Genomic DNA, 12,399 nt, shown 5'->3' on the forward strand with positions numbered 1-12,399 from the left:
TTAGTCTGAATTATTTTTCAGTAGTTTATTGTTGAGACATACAATTCTTTGATAACAAATACACTCAAAGGGGGGGACTATATTTCATGCTAAAGGACTGTGCCCCATTCCCCTCAACTATCCCCCCCGGTTCCATTAATCTTTCCTTTAAGCCCAACCTGGATGAAGAAAACCCAAACAAATGCAAGCTACGAGTTAGCGCGTACTCATCTTTGGAAACAAAAACTTACATGACTACACAGAACACTCAAGACAGACATCACAGAGGGATGTGCATGAGATATTGGGCGGAGGGAAAAGAAAAGAGGAGGGGACTGGGAGAGGATAAGAAAATATGTTGTTTAGTGCTTTTAGCTAGAAACATTACCAGTGGCTGCCATTCCTGAATACAACTGAGAGGCCTGTTCTTCCTCCTCATACCAACAACACAGTACTCTTATATGCATTATTCCACCCTGCAGAATTTGAGATAGGCAGGCAGGCAGGCAGGTAAGCCTCAGAAGATTCCACTCTTAAGATCCTTTAGGCTGGCTTACAATGTTCCAAGTCTTTGCCAAGGCAGGCAACATGGTCCAAAATGGTTCAGAAGACTGGCTGGAATAAAGAAGAGGAGTAAAGGGCAGGAAGAGAGACAAAGAGAAGAGCAGAATAGAGTAGAGAAGAGAGATCATGCAACTTCCTCCTCTGCCTCCTCTTCAAACTCGCCTTCTTCAGCAGTAGCATCCTGATACTGCTGGTATTCTGACACCAGGTCATTCATGTTGCTCTCGGCCTCTGTAAACTCCATCTCATCCATGCCCTCACCCGTATACCAGTGGAGAAAGGCCTTGCGACGGAACATGGCTGTGAATTGCTCTGAGATACGCTTGAAGAGCTCCTGGATAGCTGTGCTGTTACCAATGAAAGTAGCTGCCATTTTAAGGCCACGGGGTGGGATATCACACACAGCTGTCTTGACATTGTTGGGGATCCATTCCACAAAGTAGCTGCTATTCTTGTTCTGAACGTTCAGCATCTGCTCATCCACTTCCTTCATAGACATCCTGCCTCGGAAGACAGCTGCTACTGTCAGGTAACGCCCATGACGGGGGTCGCAGGCTGCCATCATGTTTTTGGCATCAAACATCTGTTGTGTTAGCTCTGGTACAGTCAAGGCCCGGTACTGCTGGCTGCCACGACTGGTCAGAGGGGCAAAGCCAGGCATGAAGAAATGCAGGCGAGGAAAGGGAACCATGTTCACAGCCAACTTGCGAAGGTCAGCATTGAGTTGGCCAGGAAAGCGGAGGCAGGTTGTTACACCACTCATGGTAGCAGAGACCAAATGGTTGAGGTCTCCATAAGTGGGAGTTGTTAGCTTGAGGGTACGGAAACAGATGTCATAGAGAGCCTCATTGTCAATGCAGTAGGTCTCATCTGTATTCTCCACCAGTTGGTGTACTGAGAGGGTAGCATTGTAGGGTTCCACTACTGTGTCTGAAACTTTGGGTGATGGTACCACACTGAAGGTGTTCATGATACGATCTGGATATTCCTCACGAATCTTGCTGATCATCAGGGTACCCATCCCTGATCCAGTGCCCCCACCTAGAGAGTGGGTAAGCTGAAAACCCTGGAGACAGTCACAGCTCTCAGCTTCCTTTCTTACCACATCTAGGACAGAATCGACCAACTCAGCTCCTTCTGTATAGTGGCCTTTGGCCCAGTTGTTCCCAGCACCGCTTTGACCTGAGTAGCAGGAATTTTGGGGGGGGGGGAAGGAAGAGGATAAAAATATTTGGTTTATTGTTTGCCATTTGCAATGAGTTCAATGAATGCTTGCTACAAATTAATTTTCACTTTCTCTCATTTACTTTTTCCCCCTAAAGGCAAGCTTCCTCAGTTGCTAAAGTATCAATGCATATAAAAATCTACATAATATTTTGAAACAGTCTGCAAATAGTCTCCTAATAGCTCCAAGGGCAATGAGTTGTGCAAGAGCCTAGCTCATATTTGACATCATAATTACACCACCAGTTAATAGCAATTGTATTTCACTTGAACATCATACAGAAATACTTGTGTGATCTTGGTTTGCCCTACTTTTGTTCCATTTGGATTTCAATGTCGCTGGATTGTAGAAACATAGTGACATTGATCATTGCTTGTTAAAGATATACATGTTACTAAGTGATATCCCTAATGTGTGAAGTCTACTCTCCTATCAGTCAAGACTTATGGACAGGGCAGAAAGAGAATAGTTGTTTAACACTGGAAAAAATTAAGACTAAGAAACTCATGCACATCTTTGGAATAGTGATAACAATATATATCCTGTTCTCTGACAACTCCTGAATTGAGTCTTTTTCAATAGTAGGTCAAACAAATCTGGTTCAACAACACTGAAATAATTAATTTCTAAACAGCAGATGCTGAATTTGTAGTTTTGTTTTTGCTGTAAATCATATTATTTCAGATTTTTAATTAGTTGTAAATTAATAATTAATTAAAACAAAACAGAGTGTGAAGAAGCATGTTAAGGGAGATAGCTGCAGTATGCAAAATTTCTGGTCTAACTTGACTGGAGAATAATTGCAGAGTACCTCAGCAATGATCCTTACCAAAGACAAAGTTATCAGGCCTGAATATTTGTCCAAAAGGTCCAGATCTTACAGAATCCATGGTTCCAGGTTCCAAGTCAACCAAGACAGCTCTAGGCACATATTTGCCACCTGGGTAGAAAAATAACTTTAAGAATCTCCCTGCTGACAATCAGAAACAGTTCAACCCATTTAATCTAACATGCTATGTCTGATTAAGATTTGCTTTCAGGGTTACTGTGATTTCATTGTGATAGCAATACAAACATTCTCTCACCAGGGTTAAGGAGAGATACTAACAGATTTAGAGAGAAGAAAATGGTTGGATTCATAAAAAGGACTGAGGTGACAACAAATTATAGATTATATACTAAACAAAACTGAAATTGTCATATATGCAATAAAGAAGTTAGGTAAGGCCTTGTATCTCCACATTGTACTTTTTGCTCAGCAAATAGCATGTTTCACTTAGGAACCAAAAAGCAATGTTCGTTTTATTTTTTCCATTAAAAAAAGAATATATCAGATATCAGGACAGAGGTGGGCAGAAAGGAGGTAACATTGAACAGAATGGAGGCAGTGAAGAGAGATGTCTCTGGCACTCTGAAATGCAGGGAACCTGACCTGAGGCTTCATTGTAGTAGACGTTGATCCTTTCCAGTTGTAAGTCACTATCTCCATGGTAGCTGCCAGTGGGATCAATGCCATGTTCATCGCTGATGACTTCCCAGAACTGTTAAGTCAGGGAAAAGGACAAAGAATTAGTGACAGGACAAATCCTTCTGAAAACCAGACTGGGCTCACTTTAATGTCAAGGTTCTACCACATATTTGGATAGCTTTTATGTGGGAGTGTAGTGCGACATATCATCAATTTATCCGGAGGGGCTTCAATACTGGACTGGGCTCATTAGCAGGGAGGGTACCATCTGGGTTTTCCACTAAAGGTGCCAAAATCACAAAGCCTTTTTCCATGAGTCTCTAGTGCAGCCTTGCAAAGCAGGCAGATACATTTCTTTACAGCTGATGGCATTTGTCAGTATGCAACTGTTGCATAGGACAGCAATATAACCAGGGAGGGTAGATTAATTGCAGCATTGCCCCCTACTTCAGATCATTTTGCCAGTCAAACGGCACATATTGGATCTGCTACCAATTATCTCAAGCATTGGCAAGGCAAGGGTATCAATTCCTCTTCACTCAACAAGCTCTCATCTGTCATCCTGACCTCCAGAGGAATTTGTGAAATAGACAGGATTCAGTTCCACAGACATCAACCAGTCATCTGATTCAGTACTACGGCTTTCAAACTTTCTACCTTCAGGGTACAATTTTTGAAAGGTCTAGTAGGTAATCTAAGAGACACCCACACCAGGCCATACTACACTTTGGGCAATAAGAAATTCAGTTTTGACACTCAGCCTATACCAACTCCCCTGTACTCCTAAGGACAGTTTTATCCAAGTACAATGGGGAGGATGTCTCATATGGTCCCAGCAAGGTTTTGGAAGACAGGATTCGGTTGCCTGCCCTTCATTATTTAAGCATCTGCTGCTGCCTGCTGAGGTTAATACACAAACCATGAGAAGCTTTACTGTGCTTCATGATGATCTGTTGCCATAAACTGCAGCTGGAATTCATAATCTTTTAGGGAAATGAGAGGGTGATAGCAAATCTCATACAATACTGGTAATCCTCGATTTACAACAGTTCATTTAGTGATTGTTAAAAGTTACAACAGCACTGAAAAAAGTGAGTTATGACCGTTTTTCACACTTACGACTGTTGAAGTAACCCCATGGTCACATGATCAAAATTCAGATGCTTGGCAACTGACTCATATTTATGACGGTTGCAGTGTCCTAGGAACATGTGATCACATTTTGTGACCTGACAAGCAAAGTCACTGTCAATATCCAGCTCGAGAATCCGAATACAACTCCAGGTTCATTCCATCTCCAAAAATCTTACTGTTTATTGAATACACTGCATGGTAATGTTGAAGCAACACCAATATCAATTCATAGACTTAAACAATAATTTTCCCAGCCAACACCCCCCCCCCAACGTCTTACGTAGTCCATATAAACAAATTCACTTTGTTATGGGAACTGCCTGCTTCAAATCCACATCGGTTATGGTGTCCTTGAAAAGGTTTCAGGCTTTCACGGTCTTCAGCGGAATCATAGAAGTTTTGTTTCTCCTTCTCTAACCCACTCAAAAGTAACATCTCCCCCCCCCCCTTACTCTAAAGGCAAATTGAAATGCAGAGGCATATAGCTGCCAAAGTTTCATCCTTGAGTCACTAGGGAAGCCAGATTCACTGTTACCAACTTAACAATGGCCGTGATTCACTTAACAACTGTGGCAAGAAAGGTCATAAAATGGAGCAAAACTTGTTTAACAAATGTTTTACTTTAACAGAAATTTTGGGCTCAATTGTGATCATATGTCAAGGACTACCTGTACTATGATCTTAAAAGCAGTGTCTTCATTACAGCCTCCAAATGTTTAAAGAGGGTTCACTATCCTATAGACTAGACTCCAAGGATGTGCCCCACCCACTGCAGGATCTATGCACCAACTTGTGTCTCCTCCTTTCTCGGAGAAATCTAGTGGATAATTGCAAGAATGGGATGTACAGTATGCTCATGGGACTTATTTTCATACCACAGAAGAAGATTGCAACAGGATAACCTTAACTATGTGTAACATAACTTAATCAAAAGTATAAAACCCAATTAAAGTACCTCCCTGTTTAAACCCTAGGAATTCAGCTGTAAGCTAGATTACATCTGATGTGTTTAATGATTAATTATTTATTATTCATAATATATTTTTTCCTATATAATATTTTGCATATCTGTATTTGAGGTTCTGGGTCTGATTGGCCAGGAACCCAGTGGCCATCATTTTAGGATACTTCAGTAAACTACTGTAATTTGTTTCAGGTCTCCAACTGTTTAGATTCATATAATAGAGGACTTTTTTTCTACAAAAGCTTTCTCTTTCCACATCTCCTAGATATATGTGTTCTATATTTATAAGTGTCTGTGCTATGGGATACTGTATAAAAGCTTTGTAGATGTAGAAATATTTAGTTTCGCTTCTTTGTATCATAAATGCATTGCCTTTTTCAAATCAGTGGCCCTTGGGAAGGTGAGGAAAACTTGTCTTTTTGCAAAGCCTTGTTTTAGCCATCTTTTGCATGAGAAGAGAAAGAAAACATTTATTTTCCCTCTTAAGCTTAAGGAAGAATCATCGCTCTGCGGTAATATATGTTATTTTGCCAACATTGCTATCTTGAAATAGGGCAGATATAGTCTCTATCTGTAGTTCTGGAGAGCCACTGACCAAACTGTTGGCAGTACTGAATTAGGCAAATCATACGCAAAATGGATGGATCAGAATGAAGATCTGATGGTCCAGCATCTTGTGTCATAATATACTGAGCTAGATGTGTTGGCTCAAGGAAGCCAACAAGGGGAAGATAAACACAACCAAACTACTTTTTTACTCATGGTGGCTTCACACACAGAGCTATAATTTACAAACCACAGTGCACTAAGCACCGCACTAAGCAAAAGTCAAATAAATCATATTATGACTTAGCAGAAAATACGAACTCAGCCAATTTAAACAGGAACATAGGAAAACTTACTTCCACCATTGGCAGCCAAGCAAAGGGATCAGTGTAATTCTTGAAATGTTTAAACTTTTAAGTGCTAGTATTTTCCCATTTTTGGCATATTAGCTGGGGATCCTATCTCCCAGCCAGAGTAATGAATGCTGCTGGGACATAGTATTTAAAATACTAGTTCTTATTTCAAATTCTTGTGTTAGATCTTAATTCTATCGGATCCTTACCACAACAGGATTTAAAACAATTTGATCTAAAGTTGTTGTACCTTAAATAGAAAAATTCAGAATACTATTTATGTTAACTGTGCAGAACAGGACTTTTAAAGAACATAAAGCAGCTTGTAATACAGTACTAAATTATGTTGGCAAAGATGGCAAAATTGACTGTGTTAGTTAAAGAGAAGAATCTACATACGGTAGGTTTTTTTTCCCTACTTGGAAACTGCTTCGGGACTTCGTGCTTGAAACTGAAAAAATGCAACTTTAATTTTAGGTTTTGATGACTAGAATGACTTTGTTGTTGTACAAATGGTTTGAACTGTTTAGAATGTAAAGCCAAAGGTTGAAACTCACTCTTTTTGTATTCTTCCGCAGTAAAGAAAATTCAGAAATCACTACTTATTTTTTCTTCCTCTTTGCACTTCTCTTCTTCCTCTTTGTTGACTTTGGTTTCCATTTGTATTTTATCTTATAATAAACTTTAATGAAATATTAAAACTCATAATACTAAATTATGTTAATTTCATACAGGTAGTCCTTGACTTACAACCAATTGTTTAATGACTGTTCAAAGTTACAACAGCAATGAAAAAAGTGTTCACACTTGCGATTGTTGCTGTAGCCCCATGGTCACATGATTAAAAATTCAGGCGCTTGGCAGCTGGCATATATTGAGGACACTTGCCCTGTCCCGGGGTCATGTGATCACCCTTTGTAACCTTCCCAGCCAGCTTCCAACCAGCAAAGTCAATGGGGGAAGTGGGATTCACTTAATGACCTCATGATTCACATAACTGCAGCAATTTGCTTAATGAACTGTGGCAAAAAGGTCACAAAATGGGGCAACACTCACTATCTTGCTTAGCAACAGAAATATGGGACTCAATTATGGTTGTAAATCGAGGACTACCTGTAACTTGTACAAAACAGAACAGAAGGTGGGCTTATTTGTGTTTCTAGAAATCTATTATACTATACTCTGGCTTATTTTTGCCAGTAGGATATGGGAAGCCTTCCATTCAAACATGCCCACTACTTCCCCTTACAGAGGTAGGGAAGCTCTCCCTCTTTTGTCTGGCCTACTTCTCTGGGCCTTGCAGACCAGGCAGACTGTACAGCTGGTTCTCCCTATTTTGTGCCTGCTGCCACTCAGCTTTAAATGGAACTCCTGGGTCATACTCGTCTCTCTCACATTCTGCTGCAGCATGAGTGGCAGTTTCTATTTATACCAATCGCCAGGGAAAGCAGGCGGGGCTGGGGAAAGCAAGCAAGCGTTTGGAGGGTGAAGACGAGGGAGATGCAGACACGGCCATGTCCCTTAGAGTCCCCCTCTGCACGTACACCGCAGGGGAAAAAAACAGCCAGAGCGGTGCAGAGAAGGAAACACTGCAATTGTAAATCCAGCACGTGAGCAAATGACAAGCCTTAGCAATCGCCTGGATTGCTGAGGAGTTCTCAGTATGGCCCCAATCAGGTGCCAGGGCACTTGCTAGGCTGCAGGGAAAGCTCAGCAGCAAGGACACTGTCCAGCTCAGCAAATCTCCAGCACTCCACTGCCCTTCAGGCTGAGAATTTACTGCCATTGTTTGTTTTCATTTTTCTCCCCAAATTAGGAAGAGAAATCAGAGATTAGACTCTCCTGGTTGCCAAAGAGGACTCAATAGCAAAATACAAGATTATACAGCTGACAGAGCCTTAAAGTTAAGAGAGACTGTTTATTTTGACCAACAATAGCCACTTCTATTTCACAGCTTGTAGGCCAGATTTGATAGCGGTCATATCCAAGTCAAAGAGAAGGAGTCACTTTTATTATGGCGGCAATAGGAAGACCAGGTGGAGAGTTCAGATGCTGCCTTTGCATGTGGAGAGCACACCAGATCTCATTGCTGTAAATCAGGGGTCTCCAAACTTGGCAACTTTTAAGACTTGTGGACTTCAATTCCCAGAATTCCTCTGCCAGCCTGGCTGGCTAAAGAATTGTGGGAGTTGAAGGCCACAAGTCTTAAAGTTGCCAAGTTTGAGACCCCTGCTCCAAAGGCTGAAGCTTCTACTGATACCAGCTTGGTTTTGCAGGCTGGAGTGTGAGAGTTGGGGACAAATCCCATCACTAAGACAATACATTGAAAATTGTACTATAAGCCTTTTAAATTCCCTGTGAAGGGAATGGGCTGCTCTGTTTTTAAATTAAGTTTTGGAACCTCACAAGATTTAGCCACAAGTTAAGTACCTCTTTTAAGAGAGGGACAGGAAGAAAAGCTGCTCATTCTGTTTAGGGAACCACAGCATATTCTGTGAGAGGCCTTGCAGCAAGATAGTTGTAAAACCACATGCGAGATACTGGGAATGGTAGCCATGTCAGAAAGTCAAGGATGCCTTCTGAAGCAGTAGCCCAGCTGGTAACTGTCTCTTTTCAGGGAGATACAAGTTAACAGCTTGAGGTTATTCATAGACCGATCCAACCCCAAAAGCAGCTTGCTGAGCTTTCAAAAAGTAAAATGAGCTGAGCAATGGTGACTCATTCTGACTGCAGGGGAAGGCTCCTACCAGGAAAAGCTCATTTACATAGCTAATAGGCAGCCAGGAAGAAGCACCTCTTTCCCCAATATTTTTGCAAGGAGGAGAAAATACCCCAATTACAATTGGTGAGCTCCCCTTTGGTGCAGTCTTAGGTGGAAGTGCCCAGTTTTACCTGCTCTGTGATAGTTCAGCCTCAGCAGTTAAGTGTTAAGTGATCTCCTAGAAGGACTGGTTTAGTAACAATCCAGTCCCTCCATCAGGGAGGGCAGGAAGGAGAAAGATCAAGGTTCAATTTTCTCATATATCCATAAATCTATAACATTAATTCTTGATGTGAAGGATTATCTTGCTAACAAGGGTGGAGCACTATTGTGGGGGAGGAGGAAAAGGTGTGCCATGTTTCTGATCAACTTCCCCTTTCCTTAGAACTGGTGGGTTAAGCCAGCAGTTTGTGGATACAAATTAACAAAGGAAGCTCAATTTTCTAAGACAGTTGAGAGCTGGCTGTAACTTTCTAGAAATGTTGGTGAAAGACCAGATTGCCTTACAAATTCCACATGTCAGCACAGAAGTCGCATTGTGGCCAGGAAGAATATATTAGGAGTTGTCAGAATTAAGATCAAAGGTAGTTCTTGAATAATGACTAACTCATCCAATTGCTATTTGCAGTTACAGTGGTGATGAAAACATAACTTTACGATCAATCTTCATTTGTGAGCTTTGCAGCTCTGTAAAGCAAAGGAAAATAAGCACAGTCATGGTGTCACTTAGTAGCCATTTCATTTAACAGCTAAATTGCCAGTCCCAACTGTGGTTGCTAAACGAGGACTACTGTATGGTATTCTAAGGCATACCAGGAAAAGTAGATATCAGATGCTTTTGAGCTTTTCCCTCCATACCTTGCCATTAGCTATATTGGCTGGGACACATTCTGGAGGATACCTGGTTGGCTACCTCCGATAAAGAAAATATATTCCAATCCACTGCTAGTTGTGAGAGCTGGGGTTAAGATATCTAGGGCAGCCAGACTGTGGGAAGTTCTGAATATAATCTAAGAAGCATCCTAAAAGAAATGCGTGACATTCAGACATGCTGTGTACCAAAGGAGGAAATGTCTTAAATAATTCAGTGCATGTCATGCATCAGCTTTGCATTATGTGGCATCTTACAAATGAGCTGCTGGGTTATACGACTCCTTGTTTAGCCAGATGCAACTCAACATATTTGGAGGGGAACAGGTTGGGGAAGATTGCTGGGAAGTTCTTCATAATCCGCTTTATGCACCAGAATACACAGTTTACCCTATTTCAGGCCAATTTCTTACTAGAGTTAGTTTTTCACAAACTCAATTACAACACATAGGTTACAATAATCTAAGTGCAACGAAGTCAGTCAGGATAATACCGAGCTGGCTGGATTTGCGCCAAAAGCTTGGTGCAAACGTGTCTCTTGGCAGACTTCGGGAAACGCGTCCGGGACCGATACTCGGTTATTCAAAAACCACTAGAGGATCAATTCGCGCCCGGCAGAAACCAGAAGGATGGACGCGTTGCCCCCACCGTCTTTGCTGGGATTTCTTCAGACGAGAGGGGACGGCGGAAGCCATGTTGGCGGCGCATTGCAGAAAGATCCGCCCACTCCCGCCATAGGTTCCCGGTTAGAAAATGCGACACAAAGCAAAAAGGGCTCCTGCCAAAGGTTTTGAGCACCCAAGCCACTCTTCTCCCCTCTATCAGTGCCGCGCTTTCTCGCCCTTTCCCAATCTCCCCACTCTACGCTCCAGGCACATTCCAGTAGGGAGCCATTATGGACAGGCATTCCCGAGGAGGACAGGAAGAGAGATCAGAGCAGCGAAATTTCCCGCTCAGCTCCCCCACCCCCTCAAGCAAATTTCGATCGCAGCTCAGCTCCCCCCCCCCCCGCGCCTCGATCCCGAGCGGAATGGTTCTATTAAGCTCCTGGAGGTCACGTTAACACCATTCCCTTCCTTTGTCTCTCCGATCGCAACCTGCCCGAGAACCAAGTCGGGGAAGAATCCCTCCACCAGCCGCGTTTTCCCCCTCTAACCTTGGCCCCGATCTGGTTGCCACACTGGCCGGCTTGCAGGTGCACGATCTCCCTCATGGTTTTGCTGTCGGTTGCTTTTAGCTGCGCGTAAGATCTACTGTCGACTTTCCACGTCTCTCTCCGACTTCAGCCCGTTCCGGTAATGCGCCTTAAATGGGGCTCCGCCGGGAAGGGGAGGGCTATTCTTGCAGCGACTGCGCATGGGCTGCAGTTGACTGCCAATGCCAATGCCACCACCCTTTCGCGCCGCTTTGCCAGGCGGTAGCGCGCTGTACGTGCGTCTGGAGCGTCTCTCTAGGAGCCGAAATGTTTCCCACCTGTCCTGTCGGCGTTCAGGCGCTCTTCTGTCAATTCCTAGATGAGAAATACCCGAAGCCTTTGGGGCATCTCCGAAGACAATCTCTTCGGTTCGGATCGGGGTGAATGGATAGGCGTACTTAGTGAGGCGCTTATTTTACTTGCCTGCGCGTGTTACCTGCTGCTCCTGCAGTGGGATATTTAGTTTGGATCCGAGGATAAAACAGCTTCGGAGGCGATGAAAAACCAAGGGACATCTCTTGCTACAAAATGAATAAAACTTAAGTAGCTCCGAGGATGGGATCTAGTTCAGTTTTGAGGGGATGGAGAAGATGCTTGTGTTTGTCTGTTTGCCGTCGTTTATTTATTTGTAATTTATTTGTCGTAGGTGGGAGAAAATGCGTACCTGGATGCAAGGTATATATAGGTCATTGGAGTGTCACCAGCCTTAAGGAAAATCAGTATTCTATCCACTTTTGAAAGAACCCTTCCTTGGATTTACATATTTATATGTGTTGAAAGAAAAATCTTCATCAGGGTCCAGTCCAAGCTGGAAATAAGCAAAATGGAGACTGATTTAGAAAGAAGGTTGTAGTTTATTGAAGAGGAGAGCCACACAGAAAGATGGCTCTGGGAAAGCTGACCACATGTGGTAGGGAGTGGTGGGTTTTTATACCTTCTTGGGCTTTTGTTTGGAGTTGTGGCATGAACTTTGATCTGAGTCTGAGTGTGCCTTTCTGGTATTCTGATGGTGGTGGATTAATCTTATTATGTCCCAAAGGTCATATCCTGCTTCCCTGGGGCTGTGGCTGATGACTGTTGGATTTTTTGGTGTGAGGGATTGTTGATTCTAGGGATCTTTGTCTTTCTAATCCAAGCTTCCTGGCTCCAATCTTTCTGACAAGATTATCACATCTGCATTTCTGCAGACCTGGTTTCTGTTTGGGGCAGAGAGACTTGTGGGGGAGGTTGGTTTCTGCCTTTAAGATCCTTTGGGGAAATATATTCTGTCTTTTTAATATTTCCCAAAATATTTCTTTCTCTGGATTCTTCCCACATATGTATGTATAACATTATGTATT

At 42.6% G+C, this 12,399-nt stretch overlaps 1 protein-coding gene across 1 annotated transcript; it reads right to left on the bottom strand.

Moving 5' to 3' along the window:
• LOC107293580 (tubulin beta-4B chain) lies at positions 1–11,176 on the bottom strand. The gene is made up of 4 exons (XM_015822737.1): positions 11,021–11,176; positions 3,201–3,309; positions 2,598–2,708; positions 1–1,725 (listed from the first exon to the last, which is right to left on the bottom strand). The coding sequence occupies exons 1-4, from the start codon at positions 11,075–11,077 to the stop codon at positions 668–670; spliced, it is 1,335 nt and encodes a 444-aa protein (XP_015678223.1). The 5' UTR covers positions 11,078–11,176; the 3' UTR covers positions 1–667.
• Between the last annotated feature and the right edge of the window lie 1,223 nt (positions 11,177–12,399).

This window comes from Protobothrops mucrosquamatus, unplaced genomic scaffold (genome assembly GCF_001527695.2).
Source record: "Protobothrops mucrosquamatus isolate PMUCROS unplaced genomic scaffold, P.Mucros_1.0 scaffold1658, whole genome shotgun sequence".
Lineage (NCBI taxonomy): Eukaryota > Metazoa > Chordata > Lepidosauria > Squamata > Viperidae > Protobothrops > Protobothrops mucrosquamatus.

Excerpts from the sequence above, each read along its gene's own strand:
- LOC107293580 (XM_015822737.1), bottom strand. The coding sequence starts at position 11,077 with ATGAGGGAGATCGTGCACCTGCAAGCCGGCCAGTGTGGCAACCAGATC. Across the intron at positions 2,709-3,200 it reads CTACTACAATGAAGCCTCAG|GTGGCAAATATGTGCCTAGA; the intron begins GTCAGGTTCCCT and ends TTTTCTACCCAG. Across the intron at positions 1,726-2,597 it reads GCCTGATAACTTTGTCTTTG|GTCAAAGCGGTGCTGGGAAC; the intron begins GTAAGGATCATT and ends CCTGCTACTCAG.